We start from the raw sequence: 25,317 nt of genomic DNA, 5'->3' as shown, positions 1-25,317 counted from the left end.
GGACTTCTCTTAGGAAGCAGGTGCTTGGAGGATGTGGTGCGCAATCAGACTGAGGCTCTTGTGCATTCTTTCTGGATGCGGTCAGGTTTACTGTAATGGGGTTCTAAAGAGTGATGGCTATGTCCCCTTCGGATCCATGGCTGTTTGCAGCCTAATAAATTTATCTCGAGGGTTCTGGCTCACCAGGCGAAAGCTTTGGCCGTCTACGACGTTTGGAGCAGGAAAGTCGAAATTTCTATCTTGGTCATCTTCCCCCTCAGTATCTGGACATTCATAAGAGGGATTGCTTAGAACACCATTAGCCTTAGCTAATTCTTTGTTCAAGGATGATGATGTAGCCAGTATGACGAACATGGTCTTCTTTCTCATGTCTCCGGTGTTGGCAATTATGCATCTTAACTCATGTCTCCGTGTACAAAGCAATTATGCATCGTTGAGGGTTACAGAGTGTTGAGGTATCTAGTTGATTGTATTGATCGTTTAACTGGCTTCCTCTCCAGAGGAGCTAGTAAGAGCGAGGAATTCTATGGAATTCTTTAACATATTCAGGTAAGGATTCTCTCTCTTCCTTTGAGGGTTTTCCCAACCCTGGAGAGGATCCAGTTGGTCCTTTAGCAGGTAGAAGGGTTCCTGTTCAATAGGAAACGGCCAGTACCAGCTTGGAGAAGCCTCTTAGGGAGAATGTCTCTATCTCTTTTAATTCCAGGGTCTCATCTCCGGATGCGCTCTCTTCAGGTATGTCTCAGGAATCGCTGGGACTTTCGCCAACGAGAACACTGTTATAGTGGGGAGCGATTCTTGCCTGTTGGATTGTCTGTGGTGGTCAGAAAATGCATCTGACAGGGGAAGGTCTATTGACTCCCCTCTTCCTGATGTTCATCTGTACACAGATGCCTCAGATCAAGGTTGGGGAACAACCTTGAAGAAACCCAGGCCTCAGGCCTCGGAACGAGAGGAGTCAATAAATCTTCGGGAAAATCAAGTGCTGTAAAGCAAGCCCTCAGTTGTTTTCAGTCCTAGTGCGCAACAGAGTAGTGGCTATGTTTAGCAACAGCATAATTGCCGTGTCGTATCTGAAGAACTTCGGGGTTTGGGGGGAACAGGCTCAACAGAACTCAATACTATAGCACAGAGAGTCCTGAGAGGGTGCAAAGAGTGAAAAGTGTCTCTTCTTCCCAATTTATATCGGGAGTCTCAAAATACGGGCAGATTTGCTAAGTCGCTCCCCGTTCAGGTATTGGGGGGAGTGGACTTTGGCTCAGGAAGTAATATGTCAGGTTCTCTGGAAGTGGCCAGCAACTGTGGACTTATTTGCGACGTGATTAAACCATTGTCTTCCGGTTTATTTCTCACCAATGGGGGTCCCCGTGTCGATAGGCACCGATGTGACGTTACAAATTGGAATCACATGCAGGTGTATGCTTTTCCTCCATCCAGTCTCATTCATCAGGTAATAAGGAAATTGCGGGAGAATGTCAGGAAGTCTATGACTCTAATAGCTCCCTGCTGGTCCTAACACGCTTGGTTTCTGCAACTCCTAGAGCTCCTTACGAAAGTTCTGATGTCCCTACTCATGCGAAAGTTGTTCTCAGACGACCGCATTCTCACCATTATCATTAAACCCTCGCGTGCTGTACCTAGTTGCAGGGCGACTGTAGAGAGAGCAGCTAGACAGTCCGGACTCCCTAAAGCTGTCTAGACAGCTTTCTTTCAGCTTGAGAAAGTCAGCCCGTGAGCCTTACCAGGTTCAGCTAGACAAGGTATAGAAGTTAGTGTCGTAAGGAAGGTCAGTCCATCTATAGACCTTCCATAGCCAAATAGCTGATTTTCCTTTATTCCTTTGGAAAGTCAAGGGTCTTTCGTATTTGGTGATTGCTTACTACCGCTCGACCCTTAGTGGTACAATTTGTTTCCACCTTCCTAAAATCTCTAGTAGTAAGATAATCGATGATTTATTACTTTCTTTTAAGATTGAACGTCCTATCTTGCCGACTCAGGCCCCTCCGTGGGACTTGTTGGAAGTACTTCAATATTTTTCTTGCGTTCCCCTGCCTTTGAACCCATTGAAACTATAACATTAAGACACTTACCAAGAAGTTGCTTTTTCTTACGGCTTTAGCTTCAGCTGAAGGGTTGGGCGAGCTTCAGGCATTTTCTAGGTTGGGTTCCTATGCGAGAAATGATACATATTTGTCTGTCTTCCGGAATTTGTGGCGAAGACAGAGTTGTAGGTTAAAACTCTGCCTTGTTCGTTTAAAGTTCTTTATCTGCAGATGTTCGTTACCGGCAATCCAGCGGAGATATCTTTGTCCGGTGCAAGCATTAAAGTCTGTTTATCAAAGGTTGGGAAACTCCGTCTGCTTCTGCACGCACTTCTTGTCTCTCCATGGAATCCTTCCCGTCCGCTGTCAAAGAATGCGATTAGTTACTTTTCGAGGGAGGTGATTTCCCAGGCTTCTCAGGGTTGTTCTTCGTTTGTCTTCAGCTCTGTATTTTCCTGACCGCACAGTATTTGGAGTATGTCCACTTCATCTTCCTTTCTAAGGAATTATTTAGTGCCTTCTATTCTGGAGAGCAGCTACTTGGAAGTCCAGTGTTTACTCATTTTACTTAGAGATGTCCACGATTACTTTTACTTAAGAGGTGCGTTCATTTAGCTGAAACCCTGAAAAATGCTACGGAGGTTCGGAGGGTTATTTTAAGGGGGTTTCATTTATTTATGACGGTTCGACAGACCTGTGTGAAAAGTGAGTTATTAATCGGGTATTTGGTTCAGTGAAAAACATTGTCGGACGGTTTGATGAATTCTGAGCCAGGCGGTTCATTTCCACAAAGCTTGAATGTGAGAATGGAACATCAAACTTCAGTTTATAGTTGGAAGTCCATCTCAGTGTTTACCAATGACTCTGAGATCATTCAGATTCACCTTATTGCGTGTTAGCAAAGTCTATTATCTAAGGTGCGTTCATTTAGCTGAGGTGGTATTCACTTAGTGGAGGTTTGGAGGTTATTCTCTTAGTTCATGTGTAGCGGCAAAGTCTATTATCTAGGGTGCGTTCATTTAGCTGAGGTGGTATTCACTTAGTAAGGAGATTCTTAGGTTAACCAGATAGAGGAATTCCTTTTAGTCTTTAGAATTCTTAGGCAACAGTGATAGTATAATCACATGAACTTAGGTTTAGTACGTTCTAAGTATCCTAGTCTTTGATAGTTTTCCTACGAGAGTCCAAGGGGGTACGCTAGTAGGCTAGGCTATTTTGTCAGCGCTGAGATACTTCTTCGCTCGTCAATCGTCAGGCCTTATCCGGAGGATCAGCGACTTGCCACACTGCTTCATTTCTCTCCATACATGAGAGGCTATGAATAGCCACATGGGAGGTTCACCGTACTCCTCATACATGAGAGGTTCTGAAGAACCACATGGGAGGTCGACGGACCTGACGGGCGATCAAAGTACTCTCCAGCATGTCTCGTCACCAAAAGCATCGATTGATAAGGTGAGTGTATAACTAAAATAGATATATTATGTAGAGCAGATCGGTAAGCTGCCATCTCTGAAACCGGTTGTAAAAGGGGGTGTTTGGCTTAAATGGATTCTCAGAGGATTGGGAACACCATCTCTGGCTCTGCACTCTGATCATGGGAGGTTCTGAAGAGCCACATGTTCAGGAGGTTGGGACAGTTTTCATGAGTACTCTGCCTGACTCTGCCTCAATTCTCCTCCAACATGTCTAGCGATGAAAATGGGACGCTGAAGAGCCATTGTTTGTTTGACCTCATGAAATCAAGATTTTAAGAGTTGGTGCAATTTGACCTAAACCTGACCTGACTGGAGTTGTTCTTAGCCAGTCTTCCAACATGTTTTCTCTTAGTTTTAACTTTTTACTGAAAGCATTGATTGATATGGTGAGTGTATGACTAAACGGATATTTTATGCAGAGCAGATTGGTGATTTACCATCTCTGTGGTTGTCAAAAGGCATTTATTTGATTTTGTGCAATAGAATTGATCCCTCCTCCTCTAAATGTTGTTAATCAAAAATTCAGGTGTTCAGGGAGTGTATTGCAATATGAAGTTTTCATAATAAAACTAATAGGTTGTGAAATTTACCTGAACACCTGAATGATTCCCACCCTCCTTTCCCCACATCAACTTTTTGACCTTGAATAAAGCAATTGATGAAAATGGGTAAATGTCGGGCGCACACCTGTGTCAGCGTTCACTGCCAACCGTTTTGTTATGGTAGCTCAAGTGACAAGATTTTACCTGCAGCTTATTGGCAAAACAAGGCCTGGCTGTTAAAATTGAAACCTATAGTGGGATGGGTAATTGAGAGTTGTCTTAAGGTAGTGGAACGGTGAATTATAGCATCCAGTATTAGAATTTTATTCAACATCAAAATTTTTAAACTGTACTTTTAATGACCAAGAATACATTATTTTTCATGGCTGTAGTTGTTCTTGCAAGATTTATTTCTACCTTTTTGTAATTTTTTTATCATTTTTAACAGACTGCATGTTGCAGTTAACTGTTGGTTTTTTAAGGTAGAAAAGAGCATTGCCACAGTGAAATGGCTGGATAAGCCCATTTCTTGCCAGCAATTTACCAGTGTTTCTCCCCTTCAGAGATGGGTTAGTTTTATGTATTTTATTTTCATGGATAATTGTGTGGTTAAACCTCATTTTCCTTTATGCCTCCAGTAAATAAAACCATGGTCTACTTTAGATCATGGTAAGCTGTGGTTTTTCATTGCAGTTCAGAATATTAAATTAATATAACATTGCCATCATAAATCCCAAACTGTAACTGCATGTAATTTTTCAAAAAGCTTTTGATGTGAAATTGAATAATATATTGGTTCTTTTGACTAATACCTTATGTTGTTTCTTCATCTGATTCAAAGTTATATAGGAATCTCACATTATATCATTGTTTATTCCTCTCTCTCTAGTACTATTAATGCTTAAACCAATATTTTGTTCATGATAATGGAAAAGACAGATTATAATTATTCACTAATTTCTAGGCTGTAGTAATTATTTTGTCAGATTTTGTAATCTCAAGTAAGGTTGTTTAATTAGATTTTTTAAAAACTGGATTAGTCAGATTAGATTTGATTATATTGAAATTTTTTAAGGCCAGGTATATTTAATATTGTAAAAGTCTCTCTCTACTCTATTTGTTCTCTTATTCTGATATGTTATTTGTTACTGAATATAGGGAGTTTACTGTTGATTTACATTTTTCAAGAATTATTTGAGAGAGTTTTTAGTGCCATTAAATCAAGAACACCCTAATTTTGCTCAAGCAAACCTTTTAAATCTAAAAAAATAAGTTTTAAAAATAAGAACTACAATATTTCAGTTGATTGGCTTTCTTTTAAACCTTCAATTCTGCCTGTGTACATATGATTGTCTTGGTGCATTGATGTAGTGTGACTTTCAGCTGGCCAAATATTGATTATTTTAGTTTTCCAGTCCATTGATTTTGAAAATGTTTTTTCAAATTCACTGATTATGTTAAATAAGCTTTTCTGAAGTTGACAGAACCACTGAACTGGAAAAATGTGAACAGATTACAAGTAACAGTAGCATAAAGTGCTCAGCCATATTCCATCAGAACTATTCTTGGCCAACAGTGTCTCAGTCATGAATATTTGTGCTTGTGTATAAGTACACCATTTCACACTTTAGATGGGACAATATTTCCATAGTCATTGACAATTCACAAACATTCTTGACATTTTAACATATTTATTGACAGTTATTCATATGTAAATGACAAAGAGTGATAAGTCTTTTGACATTGTATCGAATTGTTTGACAATCGTTTTGTCACACTATTAAATGACAAACAACATTTGAAAAGGACAACAAGACAAAATGTTTGACAATTTAATTTATTTAATTGACAGTCAACAGGTTTTTATATATAATTGAAAATCAACTTTTACATTTTAATGACTTTGCAATATCATAAATAAGCCATTTTCACGCATATTGTTCCATAATTACAGTACTTTATTATTTAATAACAATTTGTGAGCAACATATTTAAACTTGCATTGTAGAATTTAATCCCAGATATCTTCACGGGCAATGTTTTTAGATTGCCTATGATAAGCGGTAGTTACTGGAATTCAAGAGCAGCATCAAGTGCCAGAAATTGATGCTTTGATTGCTTGTTTGGTCATTGCTCTCTGGCTCTGGAAATGGTTAATGGCCTGCGTGAAAGCTTGCACATCACAGCGATCAACGATGTTCTTATGGCAACCTTAACAGGATATTGAGAACTTGAGAAGTTCTTCCTTTACATGGGTAAAGTTGGTTCTCTTGTATGATCTGAAGCCATGATCTTTCTCTATGGCTCATGACACATTTTTCCATAGTCACCACTGCTGGGTTTCCAACACAATACTCAAGAGAGGTCATCTATTCAGGTATACACCTCATTTTATGAATTGTGTACAGTTAGTCTTCTTCAGTTGCACTAAAAAATGTCGGACAAAAATTTCTATATTCCACGTTTGCAACAATTTTTGACCCTTTTTGAGCCTCTTCACCTGCTAACTTTTGATCTTAAATTATTGAACAAAAATTTGAGTACCAGAAAAATTTCTTATTGCAGATTTTAGAATTAATCTTATCCTAGGCTTTAAAGGGAATCAGGATGCTAAGCTCCAGTCACTGTGGCTAGATTGAATATTCTTGTCAGTGATTTGTCATTACAGTATCTGTAAAACTCATCTTTAGTAAATGTGACGTGGCTGAAAAGGTTGTTTTGTCAGTGATCAGAAAAGCAGGCACCATGGTGGAATGTCAAGAGAATGATTATAATTAATGCACCCATTTGCTGGGTTTTGGGTTTATCTTTGTCCTTGCTTTCACTGTTCCTCTAATTGTCCTTGCTTTTACTGTTCCTCTCACTTTCCCTCCCAACTGTATGGAGAAGAATATATGCTCTGAAGATGGGTGGTTAAGGTGAGCTTGTCAGTAACCTGGATCCAACATTAGGTCTTAAAAAAAAATCCCTACAGTCACAGAGTTGATGCAAGTAATCTCTGATTATCACAGATCTTCATTATCCAACAGCAAAAGACTAGATGTGCCAAAGAGCAAACATATACAAATCAACTTTTTGAAAGTTTGAATAAACTGCTCTCTGAAAGGTTGGGGATGCTGAACAGAACTTAGAAATTTAGGTAATTACTGCATTACATTTAAAGTCAATTTAAAGGGTTTTGTCAAACAAATAAGAAGTTTGTCGGTTTACTGATGGTTGGCAATGTGGGAGAGGAGGCCAGTAAGGTTGTATTAAAATTTCTCAGAGAAAGGGGTTGTTTTGAAATTGGGTGGAGCTTAAAGCAGTTTCAATCTGGCTGGGATGTTTGTCAATGCATTGTGGGATGAGTTGAGAGCTTTTTGTTTTTGTTATTATATTTATGCTTTTTCCACTTTTGTGAAAAGGATATATGCAGCACTCTGAGGGAAACTTGTTATGAAATGTCTTTTTGTTTCTGTAAGAAAAAAAAAGAAATACTTTATAAAAAATTTTTGAACAAGAGGGGAATTGCATATGTTGAAGCCTATAACACACACACTCCTTCCTCCCTTTGTTTATATTTTACGCTGTTCTCATTTTTATTTTTACAAGATTTCATTTTGAAATATTTTATGATTTAAAGATGAAACAATGATTTGATGACCTTGAGTGTTTATTAGGGGTAAGAATGGTGGGTAACGATCGAGACAAGTTAGAAATAGCACATGTTACCATCAATAAATTTGCATTTTAATAGTATTATTACATAATTAAAATATATCAACAGGCAGCCCATTTTCTTGGTACTGTTATGAGGGATGTGATAATCATACTTGAGCCAGACCATTGCAAACTTATAATTAAAGTGAACTGTGATAAAGTAAATAATCCTTTTGCTGTAAAGTAACATGTTTTTTTCTAAACTCAGGATGCAGTGTCTTTGCTAATGTGTGTAATGGACAAATAAGTTTTCACCCCTCTATTTATGGTCAATTTGATTATTTGTTATTTCCATTACTGTTATAATATTAAATACTTTTAATACCATCTACGTTATTATAATGTTTTATTATAGGGAAATAATTATAAAATATGCAAATGATACATAGATAACTATTTGATATCTAAATTATGAGTTTCATTGTTGGGTGGCTCAATGTGATGCTGTTAAAAGTAGTTTAATGGAGGACCAGTCAGTGGCATATCTTGTTATTTTGCATGCCAAAAACTTTTTAAAAATGAGAAATGAACTGCTGTGTTTTTATGAACAACAATATAATGGAAAACCATGCTGTAGTTAGGGATAAACAATAGTACTTGGCTTTCTTTAAATGATTGAAATTTTCTCCAATATTTCCTTTCAGAGTTTTAGGGAAAACCTAAGTTTGCTGAGAAGGCATGCATCATAGTTTTTATGGTCTTCCATTCATTTAGACTTGTTTTGTTTTCATTTATTTTACAGTACACCACCTCTTTTCCACTTTTAAATCTGCTTCATCTTGTCATTTATGATTCAGTGATCTCTTTTATTCAGTTATATTTAACAACCAGGAATTATACTACAGTACTGGGCATTTAGAGGTTGTATAGTTCAGGTCTTGACTATCATTATTAATTTGCAAATTCTAACTTCTCCATTAGACTGGAAAATTTTCACATTACTCATTATCTTAAGTGTCTGAAATTAATGGCCTCTAGCTTTTGTCCTGTGACAGTATCCTGTTTTTGAAATCAAATGTTGCCATTTGTCCTGGAATATAGACAAAAGGTCCTTAGAGCTCCATGGTGACCAAACTAAAATCAAAGAAGTTGCCTAGTGGTCTTGGCCAAGGAATGATTGAGATCAACCCCCACATCAAGGATTAGAATTTTGATGACTGAGGAGACAGTCCCTTCAAAGATAAAGGTTAAATCTTAAAGCAAAAAAAAAAGAATAGTCAAAAAACTGCAAGAAAAGAAATTGTGAGCTTGCGCATTGCCCCTCTTGTTTAAACTGGGTTATTAAAGACCAAGGACTCACTATCTCTGTTTGGTCTCTGTGGAATGGTTCACATTGTTTGTCTGAAAAATTCACTTTTTCTCCATTTTTTTATCAGTATTGGAAACATGAAAATTAGCAAGATAATTACTGTATTTTAAAAGTTTTATTTTAAAATTTGGAATTTATAATTTGTGATAAAACCGGAAAATACTCAGTTGTATAGCATTTTTAGTGTTTTTTTTGTTTGAAAATTGTCAAAATAATTAAATGTTCTAAGTGAAATTTTTTGACAACTTATTATTAATATGGAAAAGATTTTAGCTATTCAGTTAACAATAATCTAGGTAGTAACATCTCTTAATTGTATCTCTAGATTAATAGCTAATGGTTGTCTTGTCAGTTTATTAGCAACCTAAGGTGGCTTAGTTTAGGAAGTACCTAGGATCAGATAAGCTTTTAACAATATCTGGGGAAAGTAAATCGACATCCTCAATAAGGCTGATATTTAAAATGTTTATATAAGCCTAAGGATCATGAGCCAAATAATCTTATGCTAATTGCCTACATCTTTATATGAAGTTGCACTCAGTAACTTTTCATGAAACATCCATTTTTGACTAATTAGGACTAGATGAAACTGTTTGTGAGTACTGTGCTGAATGAGATGGTAATTTCCAGCCTTAACGTGGCTTTCTGCAGTAGGCTTGTTTTATTAACCATTTAGTCCTAAACTTGTGTTTCTATGGTGCTGTGTGATCTTGTATATGGCCCCACCTCATCCTAAAAGGGTGAGAAAATGTTTTTCAAAAATCACAGATGTATTTTCAAGATTATAAATCATTTTGGTAACTTTTTTCATATTGCATGTTTGTAAGAGAGAAAAAAAAAGGGTTTATCATATATAAGTGTATTTCTGATGAGCAAAAAAAATTTTATCGTATAATTTTATGGGGCTACTTGGCTGTGAGTTAAAATTGAAATAATTGTTATTTATTTTTCTTTGTATTTACACCCATTGCAAAAGATTTTGGTATATAACAAATTGTAAAACGATCAAAGCAACACAGAAAAATAGTTAGGTTGTCATTCTTTAACACAGAAAATATTATCCAACTGTTTATATAAGTTCTCTGAAATTTTGGTTTGTTTTTCTTGGTTCACCATAAATGGTATTGTCTGGATTCCCGTCTGTATTTGGCAAGCTAATTGATTGAATATTCTTTCAATCACCTTATCAAATCTTTTAGATTTTTAAGATAAGTTGGGTGCAAAACCAAATTTTTCTATTGGTATTTGTATGAAAAGACAAAACTGGATCATCACAGAGTTATTTCGATTCTGACAATTGTACATGTGATCACATTTTCATATAAAAGTTTATGTAATGACTAATATAAAATTGCAAAATTAACACGACAAAGGGATGTTAGGAGTGAGTAAACATAACAGCCTTGAATTTAGGTTTTCTTTAGAATTAACACCTGGTCAAGAAGATAGAGATAAGTCTAGTTTCTTCTCTAGTGGATATAGATCCTTCCAATATTACTAGAATGTAAGAGTTTTGGAAAAAATCTGAACTTAACAAGGCCCTTTGGAGGGTTGACGAAGGTTGAAATTTTAATAATAATATCCTGTGAAAACTTACAAAATGATAAAAAATGACTCCATCCTGCTATTTTAATGTTCTAATCACATGGAAGCTCATTTTGGGATGTAAAAGTTTTGAACGACTAATGTAAAAGATGCAAACATTACAACAATTATTTAAAGAACCTGAGATGTTCACCGAGTGTATGGGACCACAAGGTAAAAGTTTTTTCATGAAATTATTTAATAAAATGACAGCTGAGACTTCCAGTTTGTTGCAAAATGAAGGTACATGATTGAATATTACTAGTTATCAAGAGTTTTGTTATAATTGCGTTTTTACCATTTCGGTCGAGTTAAAGTTGCTTGTTTTCAAAACAGTGCAGTCGTGATTTATATGGATATTTCAAAATTGATAAAAGCTAGTTAACCATGAGTTATTTTCTGTTGTACTATCTCCAAGAAATTGTGAATATATAAAACTTAATTCAAATGTTTGGTGCAAGCATTACGACTATATTTTCATTTTGTTTTCATGTTTTACATTATTATGATAAAAAAATGGTTTACTAATTTAGAATAATTTATTTTAAACAAATGCAAAATGATCAATAAAATGCTAAATTAAAATGTGTTTTGACCATTTCGGTTCACAAAAACAGCTTAAATTTTGCAGTTATCGGTTTAGTTTTTCCATACTAAAAACACAGCAAGTTATCAATATGGGTTGTATTTTCTGTATTTACAGAATGAAATTTATACATTTGTATTATAAAACATTATTGATCTATTAGCATAAAACAGTGCAAAAATTAAAAAAAATTGTCCCAATTTCTGAAATTTTGTAATTTTTTTTTTGATGTAAAGTTTTTAAAAATTCACTCATCTCTCTCTCTATTGTCTAGAGACTTCCAATTTGTTGCAAAATTCTCTACATGATTGAATATGCTAGAGCTGTAGAGAGTTAGATTACAATTGCATTTTCAGACCATTTAAGTGCTGTCTTGATTAACTGAAGGTTGAAATTTTTGTAGTCAATATTTTATCACTGTTGATTGCACATATAATTTGGACAATTTTTAATGCATATTTAAATATTTAGGTAATTGTGAATTAACTAATAGTCCACTTAAATTCCAACTGTTTTACTATCTTAAAAAGAACAAATAAGCCAGGATTATAGCTTAAAAACTGTATGAGAAAATAAAATAACCTTGAATATATGTCAGTATAGCTTGAGGTTACAGCTTTTAGGGTTTTAGTTGTAAGCCATATATTTTTAAGGTATATAGATGGAACAGGCAGTATATTCATAGAAAACGGAGTGTTCCTCTTTTGTTTCATGTCTGTCGAAAACCACCAATTTTGGCAGCAAAAGTAAAAAGCTATATAATGGATACAGGTAACAGATTGCCGAAACTTAGAAAATTAAATCTTAATTTTCCATTATTAATTTTAATTTACACTGAACATAACAGTGTTGCAGAATTACCTCCATGCCAAGTGTGCTCTAGTTTCATGGAAAATTAGTATTTGTTTGTAAATGAAGGAATTGTTTAAACACAAACCAATCTTTTACAGTGGATAATCTGTCTTCTAAACTTTAATTTGAGATATAGCAGTTGCATCAAAGAAGTGTGCCTGAGAATTTTACCTAATTTGAATTGAACACTTAACTTTCTCTAGCCTCATTTTAACCCTTTCATATCTGTATAGTTATCACATCACTGAGGGCACATGTGAGCCCCAATGTGTCTGGGAGCGCTTCGACAAAGTCTTGAAAAAATAATTATTTCGAAAATTCAGCAAAAATATAAATTTTATGCCAACAACGTTCATTTTGCTGTCCTTTTTCTAAATGTTTATATTTTATGGTGGAATAGTCAGAATAAGAGTCCCAGCCCTCTAAATACAAAAAAATGTGAGTTATTGCGAAAAAAAAAAAAAAATCTTTATTTATTTTCATATTTTCATTAAGTAACTCAAAAACTATGAATGTCAGGCGAATGAATTATTTTTTATGAGAAAGCCAACAAAATTCTCTAAATATCGACATAAAAGAATGGAAAACGAATAAGTCCAGCTGGTGAAAAAAATTGATAGAAAAAAGGGAAGAAACAGAGCGCTCTGCCGGCGTATGGTGAGAATTATCGCTAGAAAAAGATTTTTTGAAGAGCCCTATCTCGGTTATTTTTCATAGAAATTACTTTGTAAATATACGAAAATGTAGAGGAAAAGTTGAAGAATAATGTGAGAGTCAAGAAAAATGGCTTTGGTAACGACAACAGTTTTATTTTGGCGTTATAAATTGATTGAAACGAAAAAATTTTACCGTTGTCAACATTATCGTTCGTAGCTCAAAAAGCTATAACAGATAGGCGAATGGATTATTTTTTTATGAGAAAGCCAACAAAATTCTCTAAATATTGATATATAAAACAATGAAAAAACGAATAAGTCCAGTTGGTGAAAATTTATAGAAAAGAGGGTAAGAAACAGAGCGATTTGGTTCGGCGTATGGTGAGAATTATCGCTAGAAAAAGTTTTTTTGAAGAGCCTATCTCGGTTATTTTTCATAGAAATTACTTTGTAAATATACGAAAATGTAGAGGAAAAGTTGTAAAATAAAGTGAGAGTCAAGAAAAATGGCTTTGGTAACGGAAACAGTTTCATTTGACGTTATAATTTGATTGAAACGAAAAAAATGTTACCGTTGTCAACATTATCGTTCAGTAGCTCAAAAGCTATAACAGTTAGGCGAATGAATAATTTTTTATGAGAAAGCCAATAAAATTCCTAAATATTGACATATAAAAATGGAAAGCGAATAAGTCCAGTTGGTGAAAAAATTGATAGAAAAGAGGGTGAGAAACAGAGCGCTCTGCCCGGCCTATGGTGAGAATTATCAAGAAATTTTTTTTTTTGAAGAGCCCTATCTCGGTTATTTTTCATAGAAATTACTTTGTAAATATACGAAAAAGTAGAGGAAAAGTTGAAGAATAAAGGGAAAGTCCAGAAAAATGGCTTTGGTAACGGCAACAGTTTCATTTTGACGTTATAATTGATCGAAACGAAAAAAAGTTACCGTTGTCAACATTATTGTTAGTAGCTCAAAAACTATAACAGTTAAGCGAATGAATTATTTTTATGAGAAAGCCAAGAAAATTCTCTAAATATCAACATATAAAAAAATGAAAACGAATAAGTCCAGTTGGTGAAAAATTGATAGAAAAGTGGGTAAGAAACAGAGCCAGGCATAAGGTGAAATTATCGCTAGACATTTTTTTGAAGAGCCCTACCTCGGATTTTTTCATAGAAATTACTTTGTAAATATACAAAAATGTAGAGGAAAGGTTGAGGAATAAAGTGAGAGTCAAGAAAAATGGCTTTGGTAACAGCAACAGTTTCATTTTGACGTTATAAGCTGTTCAAAAAAAAAACAAAAAAAATGTTACCGTTATCAACATTATCGTTAAGTAGCTCAAAAGCTATAACAGTTGGGTGAATGAATTATTTTTTGAGAAAGCCAACAAAATTCTCTAAATATCGATATATATGATAATGAAAAATGAGATTCAGAGCCCTGCCTAAAATCCAGACATCTCTTATGTGATGCACTAACAAATTTCCGCTAGTTTTACGTAAAAACTTTTGCGAAAGCATGTTGGAAACTGTTCTCGATTGACGTCGCTGTATGTAAACAGCCACACGCGTGTTTACCCAGCCTCAGACGCATGGTCTCTGACAGAAGTGTGGCCTGTCGTCAGGCCTGCGGTGTGCGATCAGCTGATGTCATTGTGAGAATTTTACTCGCCATGGATTTGCATGCGCGAGTAGAGGAACTAAAAATTTATAGAAAATAGAGGATACCAAACAGAGTGTTTCAATAATGTAATCCTACATTTTATAAAAAAAATGTAAGATACGAGAGAGAAACGTGGGTAGGATCAGCTGATTTCATTGTGGGAAATTTACTATGCCAGGGGAATTGCATGCATGCGCAGTATAGGCACTGCTTGCCTGGCGATCGATGCCTGAGTTACACGGTCCAGGTATGCTTTAGCCTATGGAAACCACCAACTGTCTGAAAATAAAAAAATTTACCCCTACCCACACGTACGAAAAATGTCGGTAAATTTTACGTATAATTCGTCAGTCAGACAAGAAGGGGGTAGGGTTATTGCGTAATATGGCGTCAATTGGGCAGGAAAGGGTTAAAGTAATTCCAGCAATAATGGTTCATGAAAAAAAGGTGTGTATGCTATGAAAAAATCTTAAGATTTTATTTTGAGCTTTTTCCATGTCTATTTCACAAACAGTATTTGCTTAGTATGAAACAAAAGTAATGATTGCATATTTTTCTTCCAGAAAAATGCCGCTCAACCCAAGATACCATTTTACCTTTGTGTTGTTAGAATTCTGGCTGCACTGTTATCCCTTGGCATTCTCCTTTCAAATATTCACCATCTTCAGCACCATTCAGGGGTGCAAATTGTCTCTCTGGACCTTGGGATAAATGGTGAAATATATCTGACACAGATTAATAAATTTCAGTTACCATTGGTTATTCTTGGCCTTACAATGGTTCTCTTTGCAATTTTTGGAGCTGGGAAAGATATTCTCCTGGTAAGTTTTGTTTGGCTTTTTTTAATACAATGACTTTTCCCTTTCAAGGTATGTTTTAGAAAGATCCATTTTATTTGTTATATTTGATGTTTAATATTTTAACATTTGTTAACCTGACGTGACTGGTGGAATGCAGTAGATCATGAAGCTTTTTCAGGCCATGCAATTTTTGTTTTTGCTATTGTTTTGTTTCAACTCATGTAGAAGGTAAATTACATTTCATTAGATGGTAAAATTTGGCAAACATTGAAAGTGTTTCTAGTTTAACCCGTCCAAAAATGCTACAGTTATGCAATCCACCCACCTGTTCACATTGTTATTCTTTTATAATCCAGCTTACAACTACAAAAACCACAAAACAGACTTACAACCCAAAAATTGACGACTTAACCATCAGGGAGCTCTCTCTCCCGCACCACAGTGTTTTCAACACTCCTACCTGCATTTGTTTACATTTTGCTTCTCCTGCCATTTGTCGTCCTATGACGTCACAACACGAACAGATACTTTTAAACATAAAGGATGATCTGCTATAAAAACATCTTATAAAATTAAATGTGCTTTTTATACATTTCGTAACGCCCGTACCATTTCATTAATGCAGAAAATAAGAATAAAATAATAATGGTTAAACTTCTAAAACTAACATAAAATCACACTTATCTCCTTCTCTATCCCCTCCAACCTATTCGTATCCTAATCCCCTCTAATCTCCATTATTCTCCAATTCTTTACCCTCTACATAATTTCTAATATTTTCCCTTGAAACTCTAGCTTTAGTCAGTACATTAGCTGTTTGATGCTTTCCTTTTATCCATCTCACCTCCTTTATTTCTCCAGATTCTATTGTTTCTCTTATTGCTGCAATATCAGTTTTTAATCTCTTACTACTTACTCCAGTACTTGATTTTATGGCAGTCATTAGGGTTTTACTATCAGTTTTAACCAGTGCTTCTAATTTTCTCCCTCCTACTATCTCTGCCCACAAATGTTTGAAATATATAAATCCTTCTATGGCCTCCCCAACACTCAGAGCTTCAGCTTCAATGGTGAACTTTGCTACTCTTTTGGATTTTCTGGATTTCCACCATATGGGACTTCTCTGACCATCTGTCAAAGATATCACATAACCCAATTGTGTATGACCATCTTCAATATCCCCAAATGAAGCATCTACATAGGCTTCCCAGTAAATCTTTTCGTCTTGTAACTCACTTATTATCACTTCTCCCATTATGCTCTTAGTTTCTTTCATTATTTTAATCAGCTTTTTCATATCTTGAGTTCCTTCTTTAAAATCTTTACATAAATCACTAACATTGTATGATACTTCTGGCATGGTATGTAGCGATACCCAATTCAATTGTCCTACCATTGATCTATATTCTGATAATTCATTTTGTCCTAATACTCTATTACGTGTTAATCTTCTAGCTTCTGGTTCTCTTATAGAATTTATATACTGCCAATTAAGACAAATTCCAATTTCCTTATGCTCTACTATTCCTCGTATATACTTGAAACTATTACTTCCTTGTTCTCCTACTTGCAATTTCCCAATTGTTTCCTTTAAAAATCCTTCAGTTCCTCCAAAGCAAAAATCATCTACATGTGTACATAAAATACCATTCAATTTATTGTCATCCTCCAAATGAATATAATAGGTTCTAATCTACTCCTCTCACCTTTAAGCTCCTCCACCACTTTTGCCACCTTACAATACTATGCCTTTGCTGCATCCTTGAGCCCATAAACAGTTTTCTTCAATTTCCATAATCCACTCTAACCATCTTCACTAGGTGGTTTTAAATAAACCTCTCATCGTATTTCATCACCTTGTAGGTTCGCAGTTTTTACATCTAACGTATAACAATTCCAATCTTTCAATTTTACTACTGTCAAACAAAATTGCATGTAGGAGCGTCTTTTTTCCCATTCGGCCATTTCCTCTTCAAAACCCCTAGCTACCAGTCTTGCTTCACATATCCTCTCCCCCTTTTTACCTTTCCAGTTACTATCCATCTTGTAGGTACAGTATAGCTTTTTGTCCAGCGTCATTTACCTCCTCATATATGATTTTTTTCCTCGATTTTTAGATGCATTGCTTGAAAACCCTAAGGCTTCCTTAGCTTTTAATTAAATTTTAACAACTAAAGCAGTTAACACTCACAAAGAGGTAACACTCACAAAGAGTTGCTCTATCCAATGAATTGAGAAATAAAAAAAAAAAATGTCATCTATTTAAAAAAAAAATTTATTTTATTACTTAATGCAAAAAATAAAATGATACTGATTAAACTTCTAAAATTAGCATATAATCAAACAACCTGAACAAGATGCAAAATGTTAAATTGTGGAAAGAGCCATATGTAGATAACTACCTAAAAAAAGTATGCATCTACGAAATTGAAGTTCAACATAGGCAAAGTCATGAATTTTATTGTAAATGCAGGACAAGATGAGAATGATGAAACAGAAATATAGCTAGACTAGCAAATGTAAATAACAGCTGTTCTACACGGCATAATAATAATAATAACCTGACATAGTCTACTTGGCATCAATTCATTTGCACTTAAAATGCAAAAAATGTGATTCCTGTGTATACAGATATATAAGGTTTGTTTTTTTAGTGAAATAAAAAATGGACAGTGACAGAGCCAGTCCATGTATGTGTAAATGTGTCATTAGGTTAAGGATGAAAAACATATATTTGGGTATTACTATATTTACATGACATACAACTTCTAAAATCCTTTCATATTTCTTCTTCTTCTTCCTCCTGTTTAATCTGATCTACTCCACTGTTGTGTAGCAGATTTGTTTCATCACAACCCCATTAGTTGTACATTGCCTTATTTCTACATATCTTGGCTATACTAGTCAAACCAAAATGACTACGAACAAGTAGTATGTTTTCGACTGCGCCACTTTTCTCAGATTTGATTCATAAACCCTTGACCTAAGTTGGGATGGCGTTTAGATGTGGCAGAAATGTTGCCATATCTTCCTTATACCAGGCAAAACAGGGTAAACACCTTGACTATTCTGCATTTCTGACACTGAAGGTGTTAAATGACGAAAGAACTGAGATTTGATGATGAGTAAAGGATGATATAAAAAAAAAAGCTGCAGTAAATGAGGATTTGAGATAAAACAATAAATTTGTTTTGATAACAGGGTAGGATAATGATGAGTTAGTTTCTGATCATCTAAATGAATTACAGTATACAAATACCCAGTATCTAGCCCAGATCCACTGATGAAAATAAATTATACAATGCAATAAAAAAATAGTTATTGACTCCTCAAGGATTTTAAATTAAGTCTGCCTTGTCCCGGAATGGTCTTTTATTTCTGGAAAGCTCTTGAGATGGATTACTAGGATTTTATGACTGGATTAAAGAACCCAGAATTGAGGAATGCAGATTAACTGTAGTTGAATTATAATTATAAGTCTGGCAGTGCAGCTAATGACAGCCATGTTCATATTAATTTTGGTTTGACTATAGACTCCGCTGTGCATACTCAGTCCTGCTGATGGTACAACTCTCGTTTCATAGTCCCTTTCTGTGTGATTGAATACAGTTTCAAGTTTTCACTGTGCTTTCAACAATTACTGTACATTCATATTTTCATCTGAATTCATTTTCATGTATTTAATATTGTGTCTGCACAAGTGCCATCTATGTAAGTTTGCCTAGTATTTGATTTGGTAGCTTGGGCTCTGCTGATGTCATATGCCTTATTTTAATTTTTTTTTATAATTTTTTTCTTATTTCAGTCATTACTGCATTTTGCTTGGGCTGGGTGCCCTTTGTAACACTGGTTTGTTTCATTGGTTATTGTGTAGTGTTCTGTTTCAATCTTTAAATGTTTTTGAGTTTATGTTAGACTTGGTTTTCATTGAGGAGACTTCTTGTAATTTTATTGGTTTTTTATGCGAATTTTGTAGCTTGCCTTTTCCTCTTTCTCCACCATATTCCTGTGATCTGCGCATTAGTAAATTTCTACTAGATATGTGTCCAGAGACTGGAAATTGTCAAATCTCAAAGATTGAGATGTTATGGTAGTGTAATGAGAAGGGCAAAGATATACTGTACTTGGTCAGAAAAGTAGTAGATATGGAAGGAGGACAAATGCTCTAGGAAGTCAAAGTAAATCGTGGAAAAAGGGGAAATTGAAGACCTAGACCTGCTAGGAGTACAGGCAGGAAGGATACAAAGCAGAAGAGAGTGAAGAGAACCCATTTTACTTTTAACCCTGCCAAAGGGAGATCAGATATAAAATCAGTTGTAATGATATATGAATACATGGTCTTTCTTCATTCACCTGTGTATTGGTTGTCATAAAAGTGAGCCTTGTGGTGGCTGTGAACTGCATGCATCAATGTCTAATATCCTTGATTTTACTTTACTCTGAATATCACTAAACATGAAGACTAGTCGTTTTTGAGTGTGTGTGAATGTGAGGTGGAATACTCCAGAAGTCTTTTAACATACTACATGGTCATGTGTCAAAGTTCTTGTGTACAGGCAGTCCCCAGTTATTGGCGGGCTCGGTTATCGGCTATCCAGTTTTTGGCGCTTGTCTAACGACAAAAATCAGCAATTTTCGGTGCCGAAAATCGCAGATTTCTGCTTATCAGCACCAATAATTGTGTATTGGCGCTGATACACACCTAACAGAGGTGCTGATAACCAAAAATGGGCGATTTTGTACATATAACTTACCTGGTAATTATATATATAGCTGTAGTCTCTGACGTCATGGCAGAAAATTGAAAATCGCGGCAGCGCTAATGAATGGTCACGTGATACCCCTTCCCACCGCCCTCTACAGGTGAGTGAGAGGAACCATAACCCAAACTCTTCATATGTTTCTGCCGTGTGGTACCGGTAAGCCGGTTCAACTTAGCAGAGAATTATCGCTGATTTTTTCATTGGACATTGTTGGTGATGTACAATTGTTTGATTTGAATCTTTGGCAGACATTGTTTGTACTTAGCTTTTTTCAACCCCGTCTTCCTTATTTAGCATTATGTCGGACACTGGTCCTCGGTGTATAGGTTTTGTAGCAAGGGCTGCAAAACTAGATTAGGAAAATTACCATTGACCCTCATTCTGTGTGTTCGGGTGTAGAGGACAGGTTTGTTCGGTATCGTTAACCTGTGAAGAATGTAAGAATTTGTCAGGGGAAGAATGGAAGATTTTAAATGCTTATCTGAGAAGGCTTCAAAAAGAGAGAGCTAGAAAAGCCTCAGCTAGGACTTCCTCTTTATCCTCCCGTGATAGTCAGGATGTATCTTTTCGGTTATTAACCCTGATATTCCTTCTAACAAATCTCCTATCCCAGACCCGTTATTCCCAAACCCGATACCGTGGCCAGTCTTAAGACGAGATGGATGCGCGTTTTAGTGTTATGCTTGCTGCCATGGAGCGGATGAGTAAGTCTTTGGTGGTACGAAGTGCAGTGTCTTGTGATAGTGCAGTGGAGGAGCTGGCTGTTCGGCCCACTCATTCTCCTAGGCCTGGACCTCTGTCAAACTCCCCAGCACCAGGGAGGAGGCAAGTCGAAAGCCCAAGGGAGGTGAGTGGGACCTGCCCCGAGCAGTTGGCCCTCAAGCAGTCCTGTTGCCGCTTCCCAGGATGCAGATCTTAGCCATAGAAAAGGCACATCAAGGAGGTGTATGTCTTCGAGTATGTCGAGTGAGGATTCGCCTAAGAGAGGTTGGCGCTGTAAAGATGTCTCGAGACCATTCAAGAGGTCTAGGTTGGCATCTCCTTTGGCAGTTCCCAAGAAAAGAGTGGCGCTTCAAGATCAACCTCCTTCGTGTAGTTTTTGGGAGGAGCCCGAATGTTTTTCGCATTCCGTTGATTCGGGAGACGAGAGGCAGGTGTTGGAAGCGCGGAGACGCTTACGTAAGAAGAGAGTGGTGTCGTCTTCGCCTGTTGTTGCTGCTTCTGGCGTGATTGCTGCATCTAGCGCCACGCGCCATGCGCCATCCTTCGTTTCGCCTGGCTCATCACGCCATACGCCACCCTACGATCCTCCTGGCGCCATGCGCCAAAAATTGTTTCTCCTGGTGACTCTCGTCAAGCTCCAACACCTGCGGTCTTCGTGCCTCGTTCTGTTCCGCATTCTCCTTCTTCCGCCTTGCCTCAAGATTTGTTTTTGGCGGAAATGAATAGGAAGCTTGATAGCATTCTTGGCTTTGTGGAAAAAGTGATCCTTCCGTGAACGAACTGCAAGTTGCTTCGATTTCTAAGGATGCTCCTTCATCGAATGTGCGGCTTCCTACGAGCGATCCTGTGCTGCATTCTCCTAGGAAGACGAATCTTCCTCCATCTAGTTCCTTGGCTCTTTCTCCAATCTCTGGTGGTGATGTTGCTTCGAATCGGAGGCGGAGGTACAACCAGAGAAAGAGAAGCCGTTATCGAGCTATAAGCAACTGCTTCAGTATTTTCTGGAGAATTTTCCGGATTCCTTTTCACCAGTATCCCCAGCTTCTCCGGAATCTCAATACGCCGTGATAATAGGACAGACACTTCGCTGGCTACCAAATTAGTTCTTTCTATTTCGGCCAAGAAAGGATTGAAGAAAATGGAGGAGTGGCTTGCAGAGAAGAGGGAACAAGGGAAGACTGTGTTTTGTTTTCCCCCTTGAAATTGTCGTCTCGTCCGTGGTGGTTGGTACGAGACTGGAGAATCTTTCTCGTTGGGAGTAGCTGCCTCCTCCCAAGGAGATTTTCTAGTTTGGTAGATTCGCCAGGAGGTCGGCTCTTAATTCAGCCAAAGTATTCTTTTCTACATCGGAATTTGATCACCTCTGCAAGAATGCTTTTAAGATTTTGGAAGTTATTAGTTTCTCGATTGGTCGGTTGGAGCTCTTGGAAGGAAACTAAAAGCTTGCGCCCTTCAGGACGATCAGTTCGCTTCCCTGTCCGGACGTGTTAGCTTGCATCGACAGGAGCATTAGAGATGCGGCTATGGAACTCTCTTCCGTGGTTACGTTAGGTATTCTCAAGAAACGTGAACTATGGTGTTCTTTCACCACTAAAGGTGTGTCTCGGTCCCAGAAGTCAGCTTTGTTGTTCGCTCCTTTGGATAGGAAACATCTTTTCCGAGGGAAATAGTATCTGAGATCGCCGACTCTTCAACAGAGGGCAACTCAAGACTTGCTGGCACAGTCCACCAAGAAGCCTAAACCGTTGCCTTCAACAGTTGCTCGCCCGACAACGCCGACGGAGAAATCTCAAGGTCGGCCCTTTCGTGGAAGAGCCCCTGCTAAATTGTTTCCCAGATCGAGAGGGAGAGGTCGTTTTGTTCCTAAAGCGATCAAACCTTCCGACAAGAAGTGAGAGCGCCTCCCTTCACTCACCAGTAGGAGCCAGACTGTCAGCTTTCTGGACAGTCTGGGAAGAAAGGGGAGCAGAACCTTGGACAGTCTCAGTATTAAAGGAAGGCTATTCAATTCCATTCTTGAAGGACCCTCCTTTGTCCAGGGAACCAGTGGTCTTAATGGCTTATTCTCTAGACTCAGAGAAATGTTGTGCTCTAGAGAAAGAAGTGTCAGCTTTGCTAGAGAAAGAAGCAATAGGAAAGTTCTCCCCCTTTCTCCCCAGGATTTTACAATCGTCTCTTTGTAGTACCAAAGGCGCCAGGAGGCTGGAGGCCAGTTCTAGATGTGAGTGCTTTGAACCTGTTTGTAAAGAAGACAAAGTTTGTGATGGAAACCACTCAATCAATGCTGTCATCCCTTCTTCCAGGAGATTGATGGTATCCATCGACCTCCAGGATGCGATTTCACATCCCAATCCATCCTGCTTCGAGGAAGTTCCTTTGCTTTGTGTTCAAGGGCGAAGTGTTTCAGTTCAGAGCAATGTGCTTCGGCCTCTCGACGGCCCCCCAGGTTTTCACCAGAGTTTTGTCATCAGTGGCGAAGTGGCTACATCTGTTGGGGATCAGAACAGTTTTTTATTTAGACGATTGGCTCCTGCATAAGACGAAGGAAAGGTGTGTGAAGGATTTGGAAAAGACTCTTCATCTAACCAAGAATTGGGACTTCTGGTAAATTGGCAGAAGTCACATCTGGTGCCATCTCAAGAATTAGTCTATTTGGGAGTTCAGATGAACTCAGTAGTTTTTCAGGCTTCTCTGTCGGTGGAGAGGGTAGAGTCGTGCCTGTTGAAAGTGCGAGATTTTCTGAAGAAGACCCAGTGCTTGGCCAACGAGTGGATGAGCCTTCTGGGGAAGTTGTCTTCCGCAGAACCGTTTGTGAGTTTGGGGAGACTACATCTAAGGCCCCTTCAGTTCTTTTTAAGAGAAGTCTGGGACAGGAAGAAGAGCCCGGACTCGTTTGTTTTTCAAATCTCAGAGGAGATAAAAGCAGACCTCAGTTGGTGGAACTCTCCAGAGAAACTTCAGGAAGGAATTTCACTGTTCCCAAAGAACCCCAACCTCATCTTGTGTGCAGACGCTTCAGATCTAGGATGGGGAGCCACGTTAGGCAAGTTGGAAACAGCAGGCCGATGGAAGGGAGAACAACTCGGTGGCACATCAATCTGAAGGAATTAAAGGCCATTCATTTAGCCCTTTTAGAATTTTCGAAGGTGGTAAGGAACCAGGCAGTGATTGTCCAATCAGACAATACAACAGCTCTCGCATACATAAAAAGCAAGGAGGGACCCACTCGTTCTCGCTATACCTGGTAGCGAGAGATCTTCTGTTATGGGCTAAAAACAACCAAACGACGCGTTGATGACAAGGTTCATTCCAGGAAAGCTCAATGTGAGGGCAGACGAGCTAAGCAGGAGCTTTCAAGTACTCTCAACAGAGTGGATCTTAAATCAAGAAGTTTGCCTCCAACTGTGGAATCTATGGGGTCGTCCTCTCATAGATCTGTTTGCCACCAAGAAGACAACTCAACTGCCTCTTTATTGCTCTCCAGTGCCGGATGAGGGGCAGTCTTCGTGGATGCAATGCTGATGGACTGGTCAGGTCTGGACCTTTACGCCTTTCCTCCGTTCAAGATGTTGAGAGCAGTTCTAACAAAAATGTTGTCCCACAAGGACATGCGCATGACGCTGGTTGCTCCGTTTTGGCCAGCAAGGGAATGGTTCCCGGACTTGATAAGTCTTCGAGACTTCCCGAGGCTTTTACCACCGAGTAGATCTACTCAGACAGCCTCACTTCCGAAGATTTCACGGAGGTCTATCCGCTCTTCAGCTAACTGCGTTCAGACTGTCGAACGTTGCCTCAGAGCTAGAGGTTTTTCAAGGAAGGTCTCTAGAGCTCGTAGACAGTCCTCCACAGCAGTTTATCAAGCTAAGTGGTCAGTCTTCAGAGAGTGGTGTAGGAAGACTGGCACATCATCTTCTAAGACCACTTTAGAAGAGATCGCAGACTTCCTCCTGTATCTGAGTGTGGAGAGGAAGCTGTCTTCGCTGCCGATCAAGGGCTACAGAGCAATGCTTTCGACAGTCTTTAGGCATAAGGGCCTGATATTTCAAATGACAAGGACTTGTCAGATCTTATCAGATCGTTTGAAACATCCAAGAATTCCAGAGAGAGATTGGTTTCCTGGAATTTGGATGTGGTCTTGAAATGGCTTGTGGGCAGTAAGTTTGAGCCATTATCGTCTTGCTCTTTCAGAGACCTTACGAGGAAGACAATCTTCTTGGTAGCTCTGGCTACAGCAAGGAGAGTCAGTGAGTTGCACGCCCTAGATAAGAGAATTGGGTTTTCTAGGGTAAGGCAGTCTGTTCTTCATTGTTGAGTTTTTGGCAAAGAATGAGACTCCATCTAAGCCTTGGCTGAGATCCTTTCGATCCCTGGTCTCTCGGATTTGGTGGGACCAGATGAAGAAGAAAGACTTTTATGCCCAGTAAGAGCATTAAAAGTATATTTCGAAAGGACTCAAGCAGTGAGAGGTCCTTCTCCTAATCTTTGGTGTTCTGTGAGGGATCCAGTAGGCCTCTTTCAAGAATGCTCTTTCCTTCTTTTTGAGAGACCTGATTGTAGAAGCTCACAACCAGGTAGAAGATGTGCAGCTTCAAATTTCTAAAGTTAAAGCACATGAGG

The 25,317-nt window shown here is 37.7% G+C and overlaps 1 protein-coding gene across 1 annotated transcript in view; it reads left to right on the top strand.

Annotated features, from left to right (window-relative positions):
* LOC136854424 (uncharacterized) overlaps nt 1-25,317 on the top strand; it is a 66,859-nt gene that overhangs the window by 6,144 nt on the left and 35,398 nt on the right. Inside the window, exons 2-3 of the mRNA XM_067130720.1 lie at nt 4,511-4,631; nt 14,978-15,235. Of these exons, the coding sequence (XP_066986821.1) occupies nt 4,511-4,631; nt 14,978-15,235 (379 nt within the window). The remainder of the gene's footprint in view (nt 1-4,510; nt 4,632-14,977; nt 15,236-25,317) is intronic.

The sequence above is a fragment of the Macrobrachium rosenbergii genome, chromosome 29, assembly GCF_040412425.1.
Source record: "Macrobrachium rosenbergii isolate ZJJX-2024 chromosome 29, ASM4041242v1, whole genome shotgun sequence".
Classification (NCBI taxonomy): Eukaryota; Metazoa; Arthropoda; class Malacostraca; order Decapoda; family Palaemonidae; genus Macrobrachium; species Macrobrachium rosenbergii.
This window is presented reverse-complemented; position numbering and strand designations above follow the sequence as displayed.